This window comes from Melospiza georgiana, chromosome 9 (assembly GCF_028018845.1).
Source record: "Melospiza georgiana isolate bMelGeo1 chromosome 9, bMelGeo1.pri, whole genome shotgun sequence".
In the NCBI taxonomy this organism is placed as follows: Eukaryota; Metazoa; Chordata; class Aves; order Passeriformes; family Passerellidae; genus Melospiza; species Melospiza georgiana.
Window position 1 is genome coordinate 22,353,516 of NC_080438.1, and position 26,046 is coordinate 22,379,561.

General features: G+C 51.4%; 1 protein-coding gene across 1 annotated transcript in view; it reads right to left on the reverse strand.

Annotated features, from left to right (window-relative positions):
- The window catches only part of ZSWIM5 (zinc finger SWIM-type containing 5), a 97,646-nt gene that overhangs the window by 13,219 nt on the left and 58,381 nt on the right, over positions 1 to 26,046 (reverse strand). Inside the window, exons 2-6 of the mRNA XM_058030631.1 lie at positions 18,008 to 18,364; positions 10,099 to 10,247; positions 9,318 to 9,468; positions 3,844 to 4,023; positions 1,450 to 1,626 (exon numbers count right to left, since the gene is read on the reverse strand). Of these exons, the coding sequence (XP_057886614.1) occupies positions 1,450 to 1,626; positions 3,844 to 4,023; positions 9,318 to 9,468; positions 10,099 to 10,247; positions 18,008 to 18,364 (1,014 nt within the window). The remainder of the gene's footprint in view (positions 1 to 1,449; positions 1,627 to 3,843; positions 4,024 to 9,317; positions 9,469 to 10,098; positions 10,248 to 18,007; positions 18,365 to 26,046) is intronic.

A 26,046-nucleotide genomic window follows, 5' to 3' on the forward strand; every position in this document is an offset into this window, starting at 1 on the left:
GGAAGACTTCAGAAAGCTCTGGAAATGCAGACAACCACCTCCACAAATGGGGTATCCATATCCCAAAGGTCACCCACAAGGAATACATGAGGAAGAGATTTCAGAACAAACACATCTGTAAAAGAGCTTCTTATTGCTCCCTCTATTCATTTGCTAAATGGATGAAATATTCATCTTCTCACTGAATTCATCACTGGAAGTTGCTGACAAATCACCCTCGTCTCCCAGCACTGAGTCCCTGAAGAGGTGCCAAGAAAGCAAAAGCGCAAAATCCAAAAATCAAGGCAAATGCATCAGAAAAATAGCATGCACCAACCAGCTGGGGAAAAGGGCTCACCAGAACCCAGACTAGGCTCAGGAGAGGGGAGCTGTGGCCACCACATCCCTTCTAGATGGAGTCCATGGATGCACTAACCCAGCACTGCTGCCTGTGGCTGTGTGGGACGGGGATCTCCTGCCTGCAGCTGCCCAGAACTCTTCCCAGAGCAGAAATATCCTCTCCTGTTCCAGCTAAGGTGTACCAACAGCCTAGATTTGAGCCCTTCCTATCTCCTGGCATTAACAGCAACCTAGTGCCTGTTACTCCAGAAACTACATCTCTAGACAACTTTAAATATTCTCTTTCCTTGTGGCAGACCCCAGCTTCTGGAGTGGACAACAGTGCAATGGTGGGCTCTGACCTGTTTTGTGTTCATATACACAACTCTTGGACTGCAGGGAATAAGTAATTCCCCCTTCCTGAAGGTGGGTGGGGACTTGTGTCTCCCATTTTGGGGTCTGTCTTAGGGCTGACAGCCACACCAGGTTCCCCCCCAAGCCCTTCATGTCACTCATTCTCATCCCAGGCAAGTAACTGTTGAGGGTCCACAGATCTGCCTGGGGTGATGACTTTGCAGGAGAGAAGAATTTGTGTGGCTTGAGGTACTTGGGCTAAAAGCCTACAACACAGGAGGCCTCTGGGCTTGCCTGGCCCAGTACACCTTAAGCTCCCATGAGGCTTAATTGTACTGACTGCTAGTTGCCTTTAAGAGAAGATTAACAAGAAGGGGAGAGGAGGAAACAGAAAATCTGCAGGATACAGCTGTGCTTTTGCAGTCAATTTTCAAGAGACTTTAAGTGTCCAGACCCTCTGTACTGGAAACAGTGAGAGGTTGCTCTGGGGACAGCTAAACACTGGCAGGATAAAAAGGGACATGATGAGCTTGGTCCAAACTGCCCGAGAGAAGGCCAGACTGTAAATATGTGGAGATTGCTCTAAGGATTGTGGCTGGGGCGTGGGTGGGCACTGAATTCTTCTGCTCCCCCCACTCCTCAGGCTAAGGGCCAGGGCAGCAATTTCAGTCTAAGATGCAGGAATTGCAAGGACCCAGGGCAGCCTCAGGTGACTCCTCTCCACTAGAAACCCAACCCACACAGGCCATGAGAGGGGCTGCTGCTTTGGATGCTCACCCAGCCACAGGGGCTGTCCCTGGGAGTTGAAGAGGAGGCTCTCCCCCTCCCGCTGGTAGGAGGGGGACACGTAGAAGTCGCTGCTGATGATGCGCTGCAGGTGGCTGTCCTGCCAGTGCAGGTCACAGCCCTCGATGGCCCGCGTGAACACCGTCCGTCTGGGCCTGGCCAGGGAGTCTGCAAAGGGAAAAACATCAGTGTCCTTCCTGCTGGGGCAGGGGCAGCCTGCTCCTCCTCCCACACACGACCTCCCTGGGCACAGCTCTGCCTTTACAATGACAGCAAAACCTGGTCTCACCCCAGTAGTTTCTGGGAGGGACATGGGCTCTGGCTTTGGATACCTCTGCTGACTAATGTCTCCTCAGACAGCATTGCCAAGTCATTTGCTAGAATAGCTGACTTGGTCAGAGAGGTGAGAAAAGAGGCAGGCACCACCCACCCATTTGCTCTGTGACCACAATCCACTGTCACACACCAGGCTGATGCCTTGAAACCTGGCAGTGTGCTCCCTCCCCTGTGACACTGAGCATGCAGGCAGCTGCCCCTGGGTCAGGACTGGGCTTCCTCAGCACCATGAGCTCTCCTCCTCTGCTCCAACAGAGTCTCAGCTGCACTGAACTGCAGCTTCTTAGATTAGCAGCGCATGAAGCCACGAAGGGAACCACACGAGTGTGTCTCAGCTGCCTCCCAGTGACTGGGGGAACCCACCACCCCCAGCAGCCTCTGTGGGCCGTGTGAGAGGGCTGGAACGGAGGAGACAGCATCATCTGAAACCCCACTGCTGCCCTGCACCGGATATCTGCTCCTCTTCAGAGCTGCTCTGTAACTTCACGGGCCTTTCTGAAACTACCAAATGCTAGATTAGCATTTCACCCCATCCAGACCAATCAAGACAAATGGTTTGATATGAGGAAAAAACCTGTCTGGAGCAATCCCACTATCACTCCAGCCACACTGGATCATGAAGGCCAAACACAGCTGGCAGGCTGCAAAATGGGAAGCCCCAAAGGGGGTGCAACGTTCCATGTTAGGTCCTGCAACCCACAAGAGCAAGAGGGGCTGAGCTAAAGGCATTCAAGGGTGGAAAACAAAAGGCACTGTTCAAAGCTGATCCAGGGAGGCTGGGTAAACATGCTCCGGAAACGATGGCAACAAGCAATTAGCCGGAATGCTGCAGGCACCCTGAGGTGGAGAGAAATTAAACAGGTGTTTGTATGTTGAGAACCAAGGCTGCTCACTTTACCAGGAAGGATTTCAAGAATCAGCTGTTCTTCAGTAATAAAAGAGGCTGTCAACAATCTGGAGCAGTATTTGCATATGCACAAACATGAACCCCAGGACACCTCCAGGATCTGGGCTGCTTTCAGTCCCCTTCTTGGAGAGGCAGGAGCACAGGGACAAGAGAAAGAGACATCCCTGACATGTGCTTTGGGAACTCCCTGAAGGTCTAAAACAAATGACCTGTTCAGCCCTAGCAACCTTCCCCAAATGCCAGAGCAAATCCTTGGGAGAGCTGGGAACATCGGGGGGTAGTCCTGGGACTGATGCAGGACATGGAGCAAGGCCAGGTTAAATTAAGCTGCTCCCTGAGGAAGAGCACAGGGAGGTCGGGCATGTGGTCCTGGCCATGGCTGGCATGGTTGGCAGGACAGCCACGCTCCCAAACTGCTGCTGCAGGACCAACCCCACCCTGAATAATGAAGTTTCCCCTGTGGCATGGCTGCTGTCCCCCTCTCCTCCACCCACTTTGGCCACACATAATACACCGAAGAGCAATCCAGTGCAGCAGACAGAGGCATGTGAAGAGCAATAACTTTCAATTAAAGTCTACTTCAGGCAAAAGGAAGGAGAAAGAGTGCTTAAACTTAAAGGGATCAAATGCTTTGTCAGCGGTTGAGAAACTATTTTAGCACTAAGGAACAACCCCTTAACTACATCGCTCTGTCTGTGCTCTGCACTTGAACTGCGTTAACATTCCTGGCTAATGACTTCCCTAGCACCTGAATCACAGCCTTTAAGTGAGGCTTAAGGGCAGGGAAATGGGCTCTGCACCATCTCCAGCTCCTCACTCTCACATTACAGCCAGGACTCCTGAGCTCAGCTCTGCTCTGTGGCAAGCAGCACTGTTTTCCTGTATTACCCCATGCCCAAACCCGCACTAAACTCCCCCAAAGTCCAACTGCTTTAGAACAGTCCCTACACTCAAAACACGGGCAACTTTACCCTGTAGCAAAGAAGCAAACATTTATATATAAACCAGAGGCTGTGAAGACAAATATTTTGTACTCCTACGACTTGCAGAAACATAACCAGCAGCTGAAGCGAGTTCTCTCAGCTTTGGGCTGAGTTCTGACCTGGACCCAACCCCTGTGGCTGTCAGCTGCCCAGACTCACCTTGGCTGTGACCGGAGCTCTGCGTAAGCGCGTTAGTGATGTTGGGAAGCTCGTTACCATAATTGCCATCTTCCAGGGGACAGACGTCCATCTCACCCCACTTGCGCAGCTGCCGGAGCCAGCAGGATTTCTCTTCCAGCTTGCAGTGTGGGTTTAACACCACACACACCCACAGGGCCCCTAAACAAAGCCAAGAAATCACGGAGATGCCACCGCCATGCGTGCGGGGCAAAGCTCTCCGGCCGCCCCGAGAGCCTGCGAGGTTCCATCGAGGTTTGTAAACTCATTTCAGCATAATGCAGAGACCCAGGAGGGGGATTTACACAGCTTCTAAATAAGGAGGAAATTAACTCTGTCCCAGCTGAAACCAGGACAAAGTAAAACTCCTTCGTAATGAAGCTAAATTATAATCTCATGAGATGGGGGACAGTGGGGAGGGGGGAAGGAGAGAGCGGCTGTGTATGAATTTGTGAGTGCTTCTGTCTGCCAGGACAAATCTAGTGTTTGAACTACACATCAAAGCATGCTTAAAAACACCCTGGCAAGCTGCAGAGTCTGCATCTCCAAAGACTAACCTGATTTTGATCCTACCCACGTTCCAAGCGCTTTAAAACCCGCTCTGAATGCTATTTCATCTGCTATTGTTCTTCAGGCCATTTGCATTCAACTATTTAAAAAGGAGATTTGGTGTATTTTCTTTCTTTTTTTTTTTTCTTTTTCAATCCCTACTAGCCCCAAGCCTGCAGAGGAACCAGCAGAGGAACCTGGAGCTTGGCCTGATGTCTTGCAGAGCCCTCCCTGATGCAAGCCCTTTGGATCTCACAAGTCAAGCTGCTCACCAGCAGGACACCCACACTGACACCCTCTGGGTCAACCATGGGACCTCACATGATGCTGGCGATGCTGTCTGCTGTGTGAGAGACAAAACCAGAACCAAGGACATCTGTCATCATTAAGATCCAGCTCATCCTTTCATAAAACAGGGCTGATGCCGGTGCTGCTAACTGAGCCTTGCAGACTATTCCGAGTCACTCACTGCTCCGATAAGGGCTACAGCAACCTGACTAAGTGTAAACCCGTTGATTTTTCTTTAGCTAACTCAATTTCTACCCAAATTTCCCTGCATAGCTGCCAGGATGTAGCATGTCCCCTCCCTTGTGCTTCCCCGCGGGGTGGGATGGCTGTAGGCTGACACAGCTGCAATATGAGGTATCCCCAGGGATCCCCTCAGGCTGAGCAGCTCCTGCTGCTTCTCTCTCTGTCCATGTCAAATCCTGTCACACGCGTGGAACAGCTCAGCTTCCTGCAGAAACACCCTCCCTGCCTCTCCTCCATGGGCTCAGCAGAGCCCTGGAGCACCTTCCTTCTCCCTGCTGTCCCTCACCTCTCCATCACTTCCAGAGCCAAAGTTCCCATCCCAAAGTGACAGCCAGCAGCACAACATCACCCAACATGCCTCCACTGCACAACAAGGAGATTCCTCCACAAGCCCCAACCACCTCCCTCGCTGGCTGTGTTTTGAGCAGCAGCTCCCCAGCCCTGCCATTGAGCCAAACAGCCCCAAGCAAGGCTGCAGATCCAACGGGAGCCAGAGCAGCCAGTCCCTCTGCCAGACAACATGAGGCAAACCCAGGCTGAGCAGCAATGTCCTGGCCCTGGCTCCACTCTGGTGCATCTCTGCTCCTCTGCATTACAGCTGAGCTTTGGTGGTGCTTCTGGGGTGCATGGCCCCTGACCAATCCTTTGCCAGCTGGAACTTGTGGACATGTCTGGTTCAAATCATTAGTAAGGCGTGGAGGCTGTGCCTGTCTGGCTCCTTGGAGCTGCCTGGCTGGGCAGGACAGACGTCACCATGTCACAACGCAGATGGTGGCAGCAGCATCACATCCAGGAATGGGCATGGGAAAAGCAATTGCAGGCACGAGCACCAGCAAATGTCCAAAGCAGCCCTTGCCCAGTTCAGCTCAATCTCTGCCCCCAGAAAAGCCCACCAACACCTCACTTTTTTCTGATGAACAGAGGGGATTAAGATTTTTGAGCTGCAACATCAGCAATTAATTAATGTGTAAAAGAGGTACCTCCCTGGGGGCCCATCCTTACCAGAGTAGATCTATGTCACTCACTCACAGGCTCCTGCAGGCTCCATGGGGGATACTCAGACATGGCATCTTTATAAAAATCAGGTCTCAGCTCCAGAAAATGAGTCTTCCTTAAGGAAGGGGATAGAGCTTCCCACCTCCTCGGGTGGCCATGAGATAAAACCTGCACTCGACTCTGGGTGTCGGGCATTCCCTTCCCACCAGTGCTCCCCCTGTTGTCACTGCTCTCGCTGCTCTTCGCCCACTCTGGGGGTGCTTGTGTCAAAAGCAGCCTCGGGCAGTTTCAACTCACGCCTCTGAGGGTGCACAGATCCTGGCTGACAGGCAGTAACAAGGCTTGGTGCTCCAGCTTCACCGCCCCCAGGAATGGGATGCACCCGCTGGATTTTTGGCTCCCACAGCTCTGCTAATATGCGTTCCTCGGAAGCCTCATGACTTTGCTGCCTATTTTTGAGAGCCCTCTGAGGCATCCTTTGCATGCCAAAACATTATGCCCCTGGGCTCTCCTGCAGAAAGAACGATGTGGTGGGGAGGTGGGAACTAGGAGGGAAGTGAGATTTGCATCTGTCTCAGTCATGATAATTATCTGGGAGATATAACAAGAGTGGTTTTCTGAGCCCTGTGGTCAAGTGACATCAGCTGACAGCACAAGTGACTCCTGTCCTGAGCCGAAATGCCACACCAGGTCAGACTCCATGTCTCTTCACATGCTGCAGAAACCTTCATCTGAACTTTCTGATAGCAGGAGGTTAAGTGGGGAACAAAGCGGCAGATCACGATTAAGCTAAGCCTCTAAACAAAAATGCTTTTTGATGACGGGGCTGGGTGCAGGGACAGGGGGGGTCAGAGCCTTCCCAGCCCAGTGGTCCTGGCTGCAGGCCCCAGAGCAGACAGGCGCTCCGATCCCGCGCCCAAGTTTCCCAACCATCAAAGAAATTCTCCCGTTTCCCACAGGGTCGCTCCCCGGCTTAATCTGCTGAAATTCCCCACTGTAAACAAGTGGCCGAGATAAATAAACCCGTCTCCAGGCAGATTAAGGTCAGGCTGCACTTCAGCTGGTTTTTCGTCTATTTTTTGTAATTAGGCTTTAATCGTAAGTACTAATGCGCCAGGGCAAATACTCCCACGCTGCTGAGCTCCCCATCCAGCAGGTCCTTCCTCTGGCTCCCCAGCAGACGGGGCAATAGAGGTTCAGTTGGCAGCACAGGCACAAGCAAACCATCCCGTTTTTATTTTCATTTCCTTTTTTTTTTTATAACTCTGAAATCCTGCAAAATCCTTTACATTTTCCCCAGCATAAATCCACAATCTTCTTTAAGGCTGATCTTCTTCCAATCCCACGCAAGTCTGTGATGCAGTCTTTGCTAAAATCGATGATTAATTATTAAACACGTGCCCAAAATAATTTCCAAGAGGCCCTTTTTTTGCTTCTAAGTGGTGGAGGATTGTGGTCTGTGCCAGGGCTTCCCATGGCAGCTGGCAACAGGCTCCTCATCCCTCCCTTCAGCAGTAATGGTAATACTGGCAGCTTTGGCATCCACAGCCCACAAGCAGTGGGATGTGGTGCTTCCACTGCCCCATGTGCCCTGGCTACTGTTACCCACCCAGGGATGGTTTAGGACACTGCTCTGCATTCCTGATGTTTGTTACTGGTGAACACCCCCAACTCCGAGCAGCTCTGGTCTCTGTGCCTCCACACCTCCTTCAGAGATATGCTCTGCTCCAACAGTAAACACTGCACAAGGCCAAATGCAAAAGGCTTCTGTAAAATGAAGGAATAATCCCTGCTTTGAGTACATTCCATGCCCTTCTGGAGTTGCTTCTTGGAACACCACCGTGTCCTCTACAGGAGCTTCTCTTCAGCATGGAGATGCCCAGACCCTCACGTGTGACGCGCCTCTGCCAGGCGAGCTGCTCTGACGTGTGTTGGCTGGCACCACGCTTCCCCTGCTGTCGTGTTGATCCAGCACTGGAAGGGCCCTGACATTCCCCAGCCACTCTGCCATCTGCCAACGGGGACGTGCTGCCACCTCCTCCCGCTCTGCCGACCAAACCTGCGTGCACCAACCTGGTCCTTGTACAGTTAAGCCAGGACTGAAACCCAACCACCCTCGCCTCTCCTGTGCTCCCGCTTGGATAGCAGTTTGGAAATCTGGCCAAATAATCTGTAATTTTAAACAAATTGCTTCCTGCGTCCAGGCCTGCCCACACACCCATCCATTCATATATCACCAGTGCGCTTGCTTTCTTCCATGTGGAAATTCTGGCTTGGTGGACTTGGCCACCTCTCCGGGCTCCTTGCATATCCAATTGTCTAGCTGCAGCATCCCAAAATCCTGGAAATATCTTCTTGGCAAGCAAGCACAGATGAGCTCTCCAGAGCTGGTGTGGTTATTTCCATCCAGGAAACTTCATACAAAAACAAGACATCCCACCCCTGCCCAGATCTTGTCTGCATAGTTTGGCCAGGGTTCCCAGCCTCATTTCTGTTTGCATTTGTTGGGCACTTGGTAGGTGGGTTTGTGATTTCCAGCTGCAGTTTCAGATGTTCCAGATCCCAGACCATCCTAATCCTTCTTCCAGCTCTACCATATCCCTTTGGTGCCAGTCCATCTGCCCCTGCCCTTGGCACAGTATCTCCTACCAGTAGGCTGCAGAGGAGCTCAAACTCACTCATCAAACTATGGCTCAAGTCAAACTATTCACCCAAGATCCCATATATCCAGAGAGCACAGAACTGCAGGGTTAACTTCGCCACACAACCCTACTCCCCAAGCCCACGTCACCTAAATGTTTTATTCTAATGATATTACAGTGTCAGCCAGCTGAGCTGGTGTCTAAGGTGCTTAGCTAGAATTACCCAGAACTGCATTTCCCTCACAGCCAGGCTCTGTGCTGCCCATCCTGCCCCCCTCACTCTGGAAACGTGCACCACAGCAGGCAGAATCTGTTAGATGTGATGAGACTTGAGAACCCGCCTTCCCCTCTCTGGATCAAGGTTCCCCCAGGAACAGAACTTCCACATCCAGGCTACATCCAGGCCCTGGGGCTCACCTGCCCTGTGTCCTCCCTCACAAAGGCTTTGGGGCAGCTCACCAAATACCAGCCTGCTGGAAGCACAGGACCAGCAACACACTGCACACCTATCATCCTTGATCCTTTTGCAGGAGAGGGGCAGGTTTAAGGTTTTGAACTGTGTGGTTTGGGCCTGATCCAGCTGTCTCACAGTGATTCCCCAGCAAGGGATGCAGTAAGGTCCTGGCATGTCTCAAGGTCTCCGTTCCCAAAGCAGAGCCCCACAGAGCGTCTGTAATGATGCCCATTGGGCCAGCAGACAGGTAACTCTGCTCCTCTCTGCAAGGCAGTGACCCTTACCCAGCTCATCCCAGAGCTGCCGGCACTTCTCTGTTATGCCTGTCCCCTGCTGCCTCCAGAGGGAGAGCCGAGGATCAGCCATGAACTGCTCTGTAATCAACGTCAGCATCCTGGCGCCGTTGGAGTCCCTCATGCGCAGCATCTCCCGGACCTGGAAAGGACAAAGAGAAAGCCTTGGGTGAGACAAACCATGGCCCCTCAAAGGTGCTTAAGACACATTCACCTGGCTGGCAACCCACAGCTTCCTCAGCCTGAGGGTTCAGAGTGTATGTAAATGCATACATACATATATATGTGTGTGTGTATAATGGAGAGTCACGCATTATAACCCTCATGCAATGGCTGTGATGAGGCTGACGGGAGCCCGGTTGAGTAGCAGCCACAGCCAGGCTGTGAAGGAGACTGAGATTAAGAACATGAAAGCAAAGCCCTTCTGCAAAGAAGGGTGGTGAGATCTGTGGGTTATGGTTCCACCTTCCCATGGTCTTGGTAGGCTTTGCAGGGTTGGCTTTTTCCCCACTGCGCTGAAGGGGAGATGGGGGAATGCCCTTCCTTGCACAGGGACCATGGTATCCATGGGAGGAAAGAACCTGCCAGGACAGCAGGTGAGACAATCCAGGCCTGACCCAGAGCCTGGATTACAACTGCCTGCTCTGCGACAGGGCGAGAAGGCACTGGAGCAGAGATTCCCAGCTGTGATGGGCACCCTGCCAGGGCAGCCAGCGAGTGCCAGCTACGTGACACGCAGAGCAGAGATGGGAGAGAGCAGCCGGCTCCTCACCTTGGCAAACATGGAGTTGAGCTGCTTCCCCGAGCCGTAGTACCCTCCCTGAGATAGGAACAGCTTCACCTGCTCTCGGACCTGCTCCTCGTCCAAGTGCCAGCAGTTCTCGTCATCGATGCTGGCCCCAGCAGTGGGGTCAGGAGCGCCTGAGAGGATGAGGGGGGAGAAAGAAGAGAGACAACCATGTTTATGGCAGCAGGGTCAGCAGTCCCACTAGCAAGGAGTGCACCTACCTCTGTTTTATTAGGAACCCACCTTTACTTTATCGGCTCAGGTGACAGAAAACCAACTTGATTCCTCAGCAGTGAGCCCGAGTGGCAGCACTGTGCTGTCCTAACACAGTACTGGCAGCAGCCATCAGGAAGGATATCCTGACCACAGGGCTAATGCTTGCATGGCCCCTCACCCTCTGCACTCCACATGAGATGAGGCTGAGGAAGACCAGGGACCTGCCTTCCTCCCAAGCCCCAGGAGTGCAGGCAGCACAGCTGCAGAGCCCGCAGCGCTCTGCGGCTCCAGGGAGCGCCCAGAGCTCCTGCTCCACATGGCCGGTTTGTTAAAGCATCAGTAAAGCTCCAATTCCTGCAGGCCCTTCCCCATGTCTGGAACAGTCTAACAAAGGTACTACTGCACTTGGGCTCCAGAGCCCTGGGTTAAACACCTGGTCCTGCCCCTCGCTTGCTTTAGGACAGGGGACAAGTTCCTGGGCATCAGTGTACCTGCCTGAGAGAGACCCTCCGTGGGAAAGAACAAAGGATCAATAACCCTTCAAAGAGCAAGCTGTGACCAGAGCAGGGCCTTTGGCAGGCACACATATGCATTCACACGCTGCATTTCATCTTCCAGAGAACAAAAGAAAGAAAGAAAACCCACAATTGATTTAAACAAGTTGGATCATGCTTCCCTCACCTTGCCCTTTTCAATTCCCATTTTCCTGCCCAAACACTATCCTACATCCCAGCCATGGGTTCCAGGGCTCACAGGACAGGCAGTAGCACAACTCCAGTGAACAGCCAAGAGCACAAAGAACAGAAAGTTGAATTTTCAGCTGTCTGCTTTTGGGTCCTGCTCTACAGAAACTCCTTAGGGAAAATCAGTACCAAGGAGGGACTGCTGCAGCTGGAGGATGCTCCACTCCACTTTGGTCTGCTTCTCCTATCTCCCTCTCAAGAGAGGAAGAGGGTGAGCACAGGAAGAGCAAGGTGCTGCATGAGGAGCCATGGGATGCTGTAGCTGACACATTCCCAATTAAATCTTCATGATGTCTTTTTCAAAACTGGGATCTGGTTGGGGAGCAGACATCACTTTCCTACAGAGACAGCCTGGGATGCTGTGCACACCCCAGCATTGCTGAACCAGGAGCTCAAATACAATTCATGAAAATTGTGCTCCAGGATGCCTGCTCAGCAGGGCAAGTGTCTCTTCCTGTCTTGTAAGCAAGACAACATCAACCTCAGGGGTTCTGCTCCTCCAGCAGGCTGAGGACACTCCTGACCCGCTAAGATACAGTTATTTGTATTAATGTCCTTTACAAAATTACTTTAATTTCTGCTAACAGTCACTGCTTGAGAGAAGTTCCAGCAAGCTCTAGGCATGCTGAAGGGACAGGATGCTGCTGCTCCCTCTGCAGAATAATTTATAGTTGACACAACCACATAATTGGGATGAGAGCTGGAGCAGCAGAAAGGAAATCACAGTTCCTGCATGAGCATGAGGCCTTTTGCCACATATGCCCTGATCCTGATCCCAACTCCCCTGGAGAAGTAGTTAAACCCTGAGCCCCCAGCAAGGGCAAGTCCTGCTCAGTGTAAAACCAGAGTCAGCCCACAGTCCTGTCCTAAGCCACGAGGGACAATCACAGCCAGGGACAGGGACAGTCTGTGCCGGCCCTCTGAGCTTTTCTGTGCCTTCTCCTTCCCTCCCCCAGCCTCATCCTTATCTCGCAGATAAAGAGCAGACAAGCCGGTGATTATCCCCTATCAGGAACCGATGACTAATCTGTCTACCATGAGCGCTTATCCCGCCCCATCGCTAGGTATCCCAGACGCTTGCACTCTTAATATCCTCCTCCCCACCATCCTGCGTGCTGCAGCCATCCAGAGCGGCCTCCACTGCCTCTACAGGGTCACCTGTCTGCCTGCAGGCACAGGAGAGCGCGGTCACCTGGGCTGACCCATCCCACCAAAGCTCAGCTCATCCCTCATCCCTCACCACGGCCGTGGCCGCTGTGACAGATTAAGGGGGAGGAGGAGGTCACAAAATGTAAAAAGTAGGTTTGTTCTTTGGGGGTTCCCGGGGCTACCCCGCCGTGCCTGCTGCTCACACATAGCGTTAGCAACGGAAAGCCCGAGCAGCGAGGAAGGGAGCGTGCAGCTAAATAAAAACCTCCTCCTCCCACGCAACACATTGAGCACTTCGCACGTTGGGGTTCGGGCCGCAGCCAAATTAGCAACGCGCCTCCCGCGCCTCCAAATAAAGCCCCAATTTGCTTGTAAATGTATTTTTCTCTCCTATAAAAGATTCAGAGGGAGGGCTGTAATAGCGAATTCCCACACGTGCAGCACAACCCGGCAGATAACGGGCTGCCCAATTACGCTGGGGAGCTGGATAAACATTTAAGAGCAAACAACGGGATTTGTGCTGGGTTTAAATATTAATGGCAGGATTTGTCCACTTCCCCTTGCCAACGTTCACACCGTGGGGGCTTCGGCAGCGGCACGCCGTGACGCAGCTGATGAGTGATTCCATGTCTCAGCTCCAAAGGAGCTGGGAACGGCATGTAAAACAGCCCGGCGCCTGCATAACACATTTCTCATATAGCAGCATTCGTGCTCCAAAGAGCCCTGGTTCAGATGTGCTGGATCTTGGTCCTGCCGGATTCAGATTTAAGGAAACACCATTGCACATCTTGAGTGGAAAGAGTGTTTCACCAGCCCGTTTACACTGGCTGTAGAAACTGAGATAAAAATGCAATCCATCACACCCCGAGCTGGGCTCCCCCCTCACTGGGAGCTTGGGGGTTTAACTGTTTGACAGCCAAGTGAGACTTGGCAAATACAATGACTGAGGAAAAAGGACTGGAAAAATCTACAAATTAGAAAACAGAGTGAAGTCAGGCATGGAAAATTCAACTCCTTCCTCAGAAATTAGCTGCCCAACATGAAGAAAACAAAAGGAGCTCCTGGACTGGGAAGCCGCAGGTTTCCAGGGCTGAGGAGGCAGTAGGACCTTCTGGGTCACGCCAAAGCACTGTCACGTCCCAAACCCAAGCTCCTGAACCCAAGAAGGGGAGATACATCAGCTGAGTAGCGTGGAAAGCACTCCCAGAACATTTGACTCGAAGCAGGATAGGTGATACAAAGAAAAAGGCATGATTATAATTTTTAACCAGTACCTGGAGCTGATAAAGTGATGCTAAAAGCCACCCAGTGATAAGGGTGTCTGCTCCAGCATCTCCCTTATGGTCATTTCACGCGACTGTGCCCAGCACCCAGCAGTGCTCTGGGGCCTGGCCGTGCCAGCCCCGGGGTCAGCGGTGCCTGGAGCAGGGCTGGCTGTCGTGGTGGCCATTCACAAGGGCCATCTCATGACTGCACATGGTGGTGTTGCTGAATGCCTCCAGGCTCCTCCCCGGCGTCCAGAGAGAAAACAGATGTGAAGGATCAGCTCAGGGCGGGGGGGTGGGGAGGACATGGACAAATAAGCAAACGGCAGAAAACCTTGAAGAGAAAATAACCAGGCACCAGAAAGGAAATGAACTCTAACAAGGGATTAAAAATAGCAGCAAAGCAAGGAATCCAGCTCTGCCAAGACTCCCAGCTCATTTTCAAGAGGAGGCAAGTCAGAGGGAGCTGCCAGGGCAGCCTGAAGATTCACATACACCTGACAGCATAGGGACAAGGGAATCCAGACTGGCTCCCAGCATGGTGGACAGGAGCAATGTGGTCCAGCTGGTACCAGTACCTGGTGCAGCCAACTTTGGAAGCTGCTTGTCAAGAACCACTCGTGCTCTGGAGTCATTTGGCAACCCCAGCTGCTCTGCAAGACAAGGAGAAGAGCTGCCTTTCTCTCCAGCACTCAGGTGTGCTTTTTCCCTTAAATCCACCACAGCTCAGCAAACAGGAACATGAATGTCCCGGAGATCTGACCTTCTCCTCCTCCCCTGCCGGAAGGCAGAATTTCAAATAGATTTACTGGTGCTGCCCTCCAGACGCTGTCTCGAGATGACCTGAAAGTCAAAGAGTGCCTGAGGACTCCTCAAACATCAGCCTTGGCTCGGTGTGACAGGACAGGCAGGGACTTGCTGCACACTGACCTGGCAGCCAACTCGCCGTGCACAAGGAGCAAGGTGGGACAGTATTAGCCCAGGAGCTGAAGGAAAGCTTAAGGTGGTCAAGAATGCATGTAGGACAAAAGGGAATGGATGAGGCAGCAGGCTTCTTATGGCTCTTGCAAGAGGAGATCTGCTTTTCCCATGTCAAAGCATGAGGGACCATTACCTCTGAGGGTTTTCCAAAGGTCCTCTCCTCCAAGGAAGCTCCCAAGACCCTGCAGGACCACGGAGGCCCCTTGGTGATTCACATGGCTTGTCCTCAGAGGGAGTTGCCCCTGCACCTTGCAACAGCAGAGGTTTTGGGGCTTTTCTCCCTTCTGGTTGAGAAGAGCATCCCAAGCCCTTTGATGGCGCTAGCTGAGCACCACAGGTACAGCATCATCCACTGGCATTGCCATGGGCCAGACAGACCACCCCAGCCACAACTCCTGGACTGAGGGCAGCAGCACCCTCTCCCATGTCCACATGCTGCTCAAGCTGGGTGAGTTACAGAGCTGCAAACATGAGGTGTGCCAAAATCTCCTGCTCTTTATGCGAGGAAGGGGGAGAATTCATCAGTGATGCATGAAGGGAACCTCTAAGCCCCAAGTCTGGGGCCACAGGCACCGTGCCATCTTTAAGCTCTCAGAAGAGCAGACCGAACAGGGTGCCAAGGTGGCCACCACCAGATGATCCTCATTCCCATGGAGTCCCAGCTGCTGGACCCAAGCTTTCCAACTGCAGCTTCTGGCTGCCCCCAGCATTCCACCCACCAGGAGAGACCAAGCAGCCACGAGTCACTTTTGCTGGCACAGTGCAATCCTTGCAGCCTTGCTCTGTGCCAGGCAGCCACACTGCTGGCTTTGTCCCCTTGGGGAGGAGCATTGAAACCTACCCTGGTGCCCTCCCTCCAGCTGCCACTCCAGACGCCAAGCGCGGAGGTGCCAGACACGGGAGATGCTCTCGCTGGCACACGCTGCCCTTCGCAGCCGAGGCACAGGAGCAGAAACGTGACCCACTTCAGCAGGCAGAGGTCAAGTGGGGAGCAGAGCTGCAGGCACACCTAGGCTCTGCTTGGCCTGAATCCTCCGGGAACACGCAAGCGCCTTGGCTGCGCTCCAAGCCTCCATCATTACTGGATAGTTTGCATTTCCTTCTAGGAAGGCAGCCGGGAAGATCGGCACGCGGTGCGCAGCCCGCGGCTACAGACTCCTGCAAGGAACAAAGCTCCAGTGCCCGGAGCTGAGCGCCACAGACAATGGACAGTAATTTTCTCTGCCATTCGGGCTCTGCAGGAGGAGAAGGAGCATCCCTGACAGCCTTATTTTACAAAATCAGACAACCCCCTTGCACAAGGGGCATTCCTCAGCCAGCCTGGTGCAAAAACAGCTCCTCAATCCTACAACCTCGCCATATAAACAAGGAAAGAGTAACCAGAGGCAGGTGAGGAAGACCTGATGCTGATACAAAGCTCAACAGACATACTCTCAAAAGAAGGAGGGACAGGGTAAAAATAAGGACATTCTTGCTCCAGGGTGTAATAACTTCAGGTGTCCAGTGCACACAGTGGGTTTCTGTTTGGGTTGCAGAGGCTGGCCTGCCAAAAGACACCTTGGCCCCAACCCCAAGGCTGGGGTGTGACCCCAAGGGTCAAGAAATACACATAAAGCTCTATGTAGAGCATGGCTTAAAGAATTACAAATCCCAGGATTGGTGACCCACTCCAAATGCATGACTGACATCTGGGAAGGACAAGATGGTGGACAAATTTGGATTCACTTCATTTGGAGAACTCAGAATTCCTCTCCCACAAACAGACCCCCATGGTTGCAGCCCTTCCTCACCCTGGGGTCAAGCAGGTCTGCAGTGTAGTTGGTTGCACTGTGGCTGTGCTTCTGGCAGGACCAAGAGGGCAAAACTTGCAACATTGTCTGGGATCAAGAATCAAAGCCCGGGACAGCATCACCTTGAACTTGAATGTGAGGGGTTTGGAGCCATCCTTTTCACAGGAAGCAACATTTATGAGCTATGGATCACCTTAAGAGCGTGTCAACATATGAAGGCTGACCTGCATCCTTCCCCAGGGTGAGACAAGGCTGCTCTCCTGCTTGCAGAGGTGTTTACTCACTTGTGACCACCCGGGCAGCCACAGGGGTGTCAGGTAGGTGCCACCCTCTGTGGGGTGACCATGTTTCTGTTGGTTTAAAATCACACACTGGAGTGTGTAAATTTTAAGGGAGTGAGAATTTTTGCTTTGTTTTTTTTTTTTTTAAACCACTTGTAAAAACAAGACGCAGATATTGAACTGGAGCCAACAACTGTATCTTTGTAAGACTCTCAACCACCAGCCTTTTGCTGACTCTAGAACAATAAATATTCAGAGCCTTAAAAGCTTTACTTCAATCTGCTTAGGAGAAAGCAGCCTCAAACAATGGCCAAGAAAGGATCTTGCCCAGCCTCAGCTTCAGCAGATCAGTTCAGAGAGGGAATGGCCCTCACCAGATCCTTGCAGCATCACAGCTCCTCGTTCTTTCACAATGCCAGAAATTGAAGGCCCCCCTGCAAAAGCCAGTTAGTTAGAGCACAACCACCCATGCAGCACATGTGGCCCAGCAGAGGAGACAAAGGCCTCTCCCAAGGTAGGAACAGGAACTACCAGATTGAGAGAGATGAACACATCTAAGATCAGAGCTGCCATCACCCCCATGGTGACGGTGAACCTCCGGCCTTACTTCTCTACATGTGGATTCAACTAGTTCAGATGGTATTTTAGGCTGCATATGGGGCTTTTCATCTTCAGAACACTTAACAGGCACGTGTTAATCCCTGCAACGCCCTTCCGTGGCAGATAAGTGTTTATTATCTCTGCTCTACAGCTGGTGGGATTGGCACAGCGGGGAGCTGCTCATTGTTGCAGACCCTGGGCAACTTCAGCTCCTGGGCTCCTTGAAAAGACACTGTGGGAGATCCCCAGGAGCCTGGGCCACATCCTGGGCCAGTGGAGCAGGGCTGGGCTGGGCACTATCCCCCAGATTTTCAGGAGAGGAAGTCAAAAGCATTTTCCAAACACAAAGCCCCAGGACACATCTCCACTGCCTTTGTGCAGTAGGTAAGAACAGCGGCGCTCATTTATTATGGGCAAATTAACACCCATGGAGATTAAAGCTTTATCTCCTACCAGCTCAGCCACATCTGACTTAGTGCAGGGCTCAGGCTGACACTGTGTCCCCACGTGCTGGAGTGCCACATCCCCACTGGAGCTCCCTCTCCACAGGGTCCCAGCACCACGTCCTCAGCTTCTCCATTCTACTCTGAGCTGTCCTTGTGCACCACCAGCCTGTCAGCTCTGCCTCTTCCTGCCTGTTGAAGCCCATGTTTGACAGACAAACACATAAAGAAGAGGAGAGGGCAGGCTGGGGACACCCCAGCCATGCGGTCCCAACACCCATGCATTAACATCAGTGTGACACTGACAGCTCTTTTCTGTGCATCCAAAGACAAATGTAAAATGAAGAACACCACCATGGGCACCAAAACCACCACCCCAGCCCCAAGCACAGAGCCAGGGTCACACAGTGAGGAGGGAGGAATTACCGTGCACTTGGTTGATCTCAGAGTTGGATGACAGGATCTCATCAGCCAACTTTTGGGCGGTGGGCAGCACCTCGGTGTGGTGTGCTGTGATCAAATACTGAACAAACTTCTGGAGCTGGTCCCTGTTCATCTGGAAAAGGGTCTCTGAGATGGGAAGACGGAGTTTGACCTGGTCTGGCTTGCGGATCCTGTACAGTGAAAGCGCCACGACGTGAGCGCAGTAAAAAATGTCCTTGTTCCCACAGCCACACGTCACGGAGGTGATTTTGCAGCGGTCGAAGCTGATGGCCACCTTGTAGGTCATCTCTGGTTCTGTCGCAGTCGCTGGCTCCGTTACTGTTCCACTGAGGTGGAACCCTGGAGAGGGAAAGAAGAAGAGGGAAAGGTCAGGTTAGCCTCTCTCTGACCACAACCACCCATGCCAGCTGTGCCAGGAAGGAAAGCCAAGACTGCTTGTGTCTCTCTCTCATATACCAAGGAGTGCAGCACCCAGCATAGCCCATCCCCGTGGCTTACACCCAGCAACACCCAGCCCGTGTATACAAACACACTTCTGCACCAACACACACACACACAGCCAGACTCATCGGCGAGTTTATTTAACAGCCAAACCCTCAGGGGAAGAGCAAAGCTGCTCGGTTCCCATTTGTTTAAGTATCTCAGACTGTTTCTCTCCTGGGAGTCATTTCCATCCACGCCTCCCTCTCGCTGAATTTGCAACTCACATGAGTGAGGGCTGGTAGAAAAAGACCACGTTTGCTGTTCTTTGATGAGGCAGACAAAAAAAATCCACAAACTAAATGCAAAGCAATTCCAGCTTTGGTCTCTCGGCCAGGTAGAGTGCTCCAGGGCATGGTCACAGCTCTGAGCTCTTCCACACAGTGGAAACAAAGAGCAGGGACAGGAGCTATGCACAGACCAAACCACAGCTGGGGGAAAACCGCTCCCTGAGTTCCACAAATCGTTCACACCAATGTTATGGGGCTCCTGACAGTTCCTACCATGCAGAAAGTGGGTGCAGTGCCTTCAGGCATAAAATGTGAAAAAAGCTCCCAGAAGAACCAGACACATGAGGAACATGAAATGGGTTCAGAAAGCCCCATGGGTCCAAAGAATTATGGATGTACCAAGCAAGTGAGAGACTAAGTGAGGTAAGACTGAGTGATGGATGCCTATCAACCTCACTTTGAATGGGAGCATCAGGGAGTCCTCCTCATGATCCAGTTGCTGAGTGGGTGCAACACCAACACTCTGCACTTGCTCAGCCACCTGGAAAAGGGATATCCTTGTTTCTCACACTCATCTACCTTGTTCCTCCAAGAGAGTGAGGCTGCACCAGAAGGTTAATTAACACAGCCAGGGCAATCTGGTGTCCCCCTGTCAGAAGAACATGGTGTGGGACCTGGCACCTCACAGTGCCCATCCCAGCCATCCTCCCTGAGGAGGATGCTCACTTTTCTCCGTGCCACTGCAACCTCATTAAGCCTGTGTATGTACAGGTCCCTGCAGAGCCTGCCATCCCCTTGGAGAAGGCAGCAGACAGCTGAGAGCCCTACAATTAGCGACAGAAAAGGAGAAGGGGTGGGGGGGTGAAGATTAAAATACATTAACTGCATCAAACCCTTGTGCGTTTGCCAGCTCTTACAAAGGCTTTCGGAGACAAATTCTACCAGAGGTTTTTAATAAATGGCATCAAAACCAGCTATTCACTGCCAGTCTCTTTAAAGCCACGCCAAAAACCACATTCAAATCTGATTAAGCGTCAAGGAGGTCTGCTTTTACTTTAGTGCCGGGGCGGGGGGAAAAGCAGACCTGTTCTGCTGCCATCACCCAAAAGCCAGCCCATGTGGCCAGCAGAGCAGGAGGGAGGGACGCCCAGCCCTGCAGTGCCCTCCCTGCTCACGGCAGCAGGAGCAGCGTGGCTCTGGAGGCGCTGGGCTCGGCGCCGCGGCAGCAGCAGCACGGGCAGGGGCTGACGAGCCTCCCCCTCCACACAAGCCCGTCCCCTGGCAGCCAAACTATATAAATCCAGAGGATAAACTCCAAAGTGTTTATGTTTTACCACTTCTCTGGTTTGCAATGCTTGGCAGGCGGCTCCGACTCACTGCCAGTTTCTCCCTGGTTTACTTTTTGAACAAGTTAAAGGGACTGGAAACCGCGTTCCTGAGCAAGTATGTACGTATATCCTCATATGTGTATGCCTGCACACACATATATAAAACACTCTAGGACAAATTACTGGCCATAAACACTGCCTTGAAATGCTTACTTTAACACGACTGTGGGCCAGACCCCACTTGGGGCTAACTGGTGTAAGGCTGGAAGAACTCATTTAACCAAATTATCTGTTTCAGACCGGTATAAGTCTGAAAATATATCAACTGTGGTCTGATCCGGCCTCTCACGACAGAGTATTTGTCCAGATATTCCTCAGGATATTCTCAGGCATCCCAAAAGCTGTGCTCTCCCATCTGCTCCAAGAGCTGCTCTTCACAATTCAGATCTGGTCTGCACATCCAACAGGACCATCCATTATGTCAACGACTGCCAAGTTCATCTGGCACTCGAGCCCCAAGTCAAGTCTTGGTTTAGATTTTAGCTGTGGTGACAGCAGGTCTGTAGGATAAACTAGGAACTCTACAAAACATTTATCAAAAGTTGAGTCAGAAATTAAACACAGAGGGGTGGAAGAGAGATGAGCTGGCAGGCACAGAGGCATTATTTGTGGATATTTACATTAACGTGAGGTCAGACTGCAGCTACCACATTGCAGCCAAGTCTGCACCCCAGCACCACGGCTGCTGAGCACACGAGCCCAGCAGTGGTGGGTATCACAGTCCCAGAGAAGAGTGGTGGATAAAAGGTAGGTTTTGGTGTGGTTACTTCATAGTCCATCGAAGCACACATTCCTGCTCCACACAGAACGCTGGTGCTATCACCAAAAAGCTGTAGGTAGTCCTGGAAAAGTACAGCTGTCACTGTACCCTCCTCTCTGCTCATCTTACATCCTAGAAGAAAGGAGCATCCTAGGAGCTGAGATATCAACGCTTCAATAGAGAGAAACACAGCCCTGATCACTGAGAGCAAAGACATACTCTGTGTCCTCCCTGTACATTCAATTTAAGATATTCCTACAGCCCAGTGCTTATCTAGGACTTCATCTTCTGTTCTTAACATAAGCTAACTTGGTGTTTGATTTGCTGCCAGCAAAGTGACAGTGCCAAGGCTTGAAAACCATGGAAAATAAATAATTAAATACCATCTTTGTAACTACAGACTCATTATGCCCCTCCAGAGTCTAGCTTTGTCCCAAGATCTTCACCTTTCCCCTGCCCCAGAACACCCTCTCCTACTTTTACCACAGAAGCTTCCCAGTGGATGGCTCTTTGATCGAGGTTGTAAAAGGAGCTGAGTGTTCACAACTGCCCCAGAAAAAGCACAGAAAGGTGCCATGAATGTTCATGGGCACACAGGGCATGATGAGCTCATCTCTTTCTAATCCCAGCTATCCAACCCATCAAATGGGGACAAAACACTGGAGGAAGAACCTTCCTTGTTTTTCTGCCACAGGACATTGCACCTCTGATTTAAATTAAAACAGATCCTAGAATTGTTTTCCAGGAGTTTGTGAGTTCCACATTACAAACTTGTCATCTGGGCAGCACTCTCCTCTTCAGAGTTGACAAACCCTGCAGGCTGGGAGGAGGATGGATCCACAAAAAATAAAATAAAAATTCCTGGGCTCTCAAACAGTTACAAAGGATCAAGCCTTTAGCAGGGATCCCAGTGTAGGAGACTTTGCTATTGGGACAACAGTATTAACACCTCAACAGAAGTGTTTTTAACCAAGATGGTGAATTCTTTGATTTCTAAACCTACTTGACCAAAAGAAGCTGTGCAAACTTTTCCAGTACTGCAAGATCAGAAAGCCTTTCAACAGGACATCTTTAACCCAGATATCCTCATGCCAACCACCAGGAGAAACCACTAGCCTGTCCTGCAGCTCCAAACTACCATGAGGCCAGCTGCAAAGACCCCTTGCTTTGTGGCCTTCAGCAAATCACTAAAGATAAAGCAAACATTTAGGCTGGTAATATTGAAATACCTGGAGTCTGGAGACAGGCAGATGCCCAGATGGAAATTTAAACCCCGAAAGCAAGCAAAAGCCAGGCATAGCCCCTTCCCTTCTCATAAGTGTGGCACCAACACTTGCAAGAGAGAGGAGGACTCCTCCTCACCTACCACGCTAGCTGGGAACCCGAGTGCTCAGCTCTGCTCCCTCTGGCAGTTGCTGCTCACAGCCATCCCTCGGATTTCACACTGCAGCCCAGACTGAAGTCACAGTTGTCATTTGCTTAGTTGTGCCATTCGGAAAAAATGAGCTCTTCCTTCCCAGGCGTGGCAGTCGCCCGCCTTCCCCGGAGCGCTGGCACGGTCCTGCAGGGGTGGAAAGCACCACAGAGCTGCAGCCACCTGCAGGACCCTACCCTGAGGATGCTGCACTGGCACTGCTGCGTGAGAGGGTGATGGCCAGTAACACACAGGTAACGTGGGGAACATTTCTTCATGGCACTGTGGTTCTTTTGTCTCCTCCACAGCCTCTTCTCTGTCCTTGTGATAATTCTGAAGCAGGGCAAGGAATGGCTCAGTAGAGGGAAATGTGCACCACATCCATGCCATGAGCATGGACCGCTGGACCATGTACATAAAGAACTCACAACCACACCTAGCTGTCAAAACCTTAAGTAACCTCCCAGTACCTGAGGCTGATATTTTGGGCAGCCTCTGTTAGGAGCCACGTGATGGAAAGTCCATCCACGCAGCTTCCTGAAGGCACCAGCCACATCCCCTTGCATCACAGCCAGAGAGGGGTGGCTGTGGCTGACAGCAGCTTGGCTGCTCACTGCTCTTGTACTCTGTGCTCAGCTCCCAGGATTCTCCACCTCTAGCCAGATTAACCCCACTCCAAATCTGTGTTTGGGGAGCTCTGTCTTCAGGCAGGCAGGAGCTCTGTGAAACCAAATGGAAAAGAATAGATGGATATTTATGGGCCTCAGCAGATGTACACGAGGTAAACTGAAATTCTCAGCGCAAGTTGTATACACTAGGTTAACATGACCCAAATATGTTTTTTTTTAAATTTCCAAACCACAGCGGAAAGTTATTTTAAACTAAAGTGATTCCAAGCTCTTTAGTGATTAAACGGACTGCAGCTCCAGCTCCTAGTGGAAAAACCATTTGTTTTTCCAGTGTGTGAAAGCCATAACTAGCAATGAATAATAATTGCCGCACCCGAGTGTTATTTATAAGCCATTCTCAGTCACATTTCCATGCCTCGAAACAGCAGCTTTCTAAACATGAGCTCAAAATCGGTCAATATTTGTAATGTAGACAACACCCACGGGAGGAAGGTGTCGGTGTGCTCGGGCGGTGGGAAGCGGAGGTTAGTAAAATCTCCCGAAGCTTTCCAGCTTCTAGATCAATTCCTCCAGCCGGCTGATGCTGACAATTGCTCAGTCCCTGACCTTGCAGTTGGAAAGGAGATGGGCTCATGAACTCATTTGCACATGACAATGCTCCAGCAAAGTGAATCATCTGCCTCCGATAGTAACGAGAGTACGGCGTGCCCCAGCCCTCCCGGGCTCCATTCAACCAGCACAGGGCTGGCCTTTTGTGCTGCCAGTGCAAGAAAGACTCTGCTGAAGATGTGTGCAATTAAACCCACTTTTCTTGTTGCTCTTTTGATTCAGCGGCTCAATGAGAGGCACCCTAGGCAGGTGTTGTCACACACAGATAAAATGTGCCTTTTCAGAGCACTGGCAGACAGAAAGAAAGAGGGTAAGGCTGAATCAATTGCCATTTCTCCCTTGCAAAATAGGGAATCCAGGCTTCCAGCGAGTCAATGAGCAGAGCTGCTATGAGTTTCCATCCTCCCTCCTCTCCAAAGCTACTCTGTTTTGTGACCGCAGGCAAAGGTGCTGCTGTTGAGACAGACTTTGGCAGGGATGAAGGAGGCAGGCGATGACTGGCCAGGAGGATGCCGCCCCAGCAGCACAGAGCCACAATTCTGCTGCTAAAAGATTCCCCCCTGCAGCCCTCCTCCCGGTCCCTACCATGCTCCTGCCCTTGCCCAGTCATTATCATCCTGGAAAAGCACCTCCACTTTCACAGAGCTAACAAAGACCATTAACATCACCCCAGGAAGGAGCCATGCCCGCAGCTGAGCTGCCGCAGGAGGAGCCGAAACAAAGGGATATTGGATGAGTTGGAGAGCATGCACCATGCCTGCAAGGGTCCCCACCACACACCTACGGCCTCAGGCACCCACTACCACAGGTTTGGGAGAAATACTCTTCTACCACCTCTCCAGGTAGGCCAGGGAAGAAGCAAGAGCTGCAGCTGTAAACAGAGGAGATGGAATGGGGCTGTTTGTGCTGGAGGGAGCCGTAAGCTCCTCTGAGCAGCTGAGTAAGCTGGAGGGACGCTCTCTCTGCCATCTGCTCTGATCCCACAACACCTCCTGCAAATGAAGAGTCAATCCGCTGGTTTCTATCCCTGTTAACCTCTAATCAGCCAAGAGGACCGGCCTCTGCCTTGCTCTTTATCCGAGCCAGCTAATGCGTGAAGCACACCGCGCTTCCCATCTGCTCCAGCATTACTAGAGTTAAAGGACAAAGCCGTTTCCCTGTCCCGAGCATTCACTTACACAGATGCCCTTGTATTAACTCAATTTCTCAGTGATTTCCATTATTACCCTTACGAGATTTCTGGTGTTTGTTTATCTAGGAGCCTGAAATGGAGGTTTTTCCCCTCCCCCTACCCAGCTCAGGGGCTTGGCTGGCCCAAGGCCATGCTCCAGACAACCAGTCCTAATCTGTGATTTTACCCAAAAGTATTACAAAATGTTCTCCATTTTCTCCCCAGCCTGGAGTGCTCTTTGTTGCCCATATCATTCTTAAGAACCAGGTTTTTTGGGTCCTTGTTGCCAGCCCCAAAGCCAAGACCATCCTTTCCAGCATCACCTTCCACAATCTTCCAACACCTGCCCACAAATGGGTTTTTAATCTATGCAGATGTACAACCCTTGCTCTGAAGACATACGGTTTGGGCAAAAAAGAAAAAAACACAACCAGTTTTAAAGCTTGGACTGATTTCCTCTGCTAAGGTGTAGCCTTGCAAGCTGAATTCCTCTGCTAGCAGGTCAGATCCAGACAATCTAAATGATGGTTCTGAAGCAACAGAAAGGGCTTGAAGAGACGATGACTTCACTGCATCTTGGTTAACATGTGATGCAGTAACTAGTGGCAAAATGCTGTCAAATCTCAGTTCTCTACTGCTACAGTGTAACTAACTTATAGGCATCTTGAATATAAGGACTTTTCTTACAAAAACCAGAAATGTGAGAAAGGTGAAGATGTGCAGTACAATTTTAAGCAGAAGCAGTGAATGCAGCATCCTTACAGTCAAGGGAGAAAACGTGATGCATTTTTGTGACCATCCCCAAAGCATCCAGCCCTCTCCTCTTCTCCCTGTGCCTACAAGTGGCTATACCCGAACAAGGAGCAACACAGTTCCTTGTTCAGGTGTTTGCTCAGCAGATGCAAGGGCGTTTTCAAGCATGAAAGAAAATATCCACAGGGAGGAAATTCACTTTTGCCGCAGCTTCCGGGCTCATGCGTGCCATCAGTTGGAGCTGCCACAAAGCAAACCCAGCCCCGCGCTGTCACCACCTCGGCTGCCTCAAGGAAACTGATGGGAGATGCCAAAACTCACACACGAGACTCAGATGGGGTCGTCTCCTGACTTCAATGAAGCCACCCAGATTTCCAACAGCTGAGAAGCTGGCTTCTAGCACATAAAAGGGTTCTAATTAGGAACTGCCTCCTATCCCTTCATGTAAGCGTCACCATGATGGGATCACTGAACTTCATCACAGTCAAAAGCAAAGGGAGCAGTGCTCTTCCCTTCATCGCCTTTTTAATGTGGTGATTCACAGAGCTCTTAGCGCCACAAAAACATAATCCCGGCCCTTAAAGCAA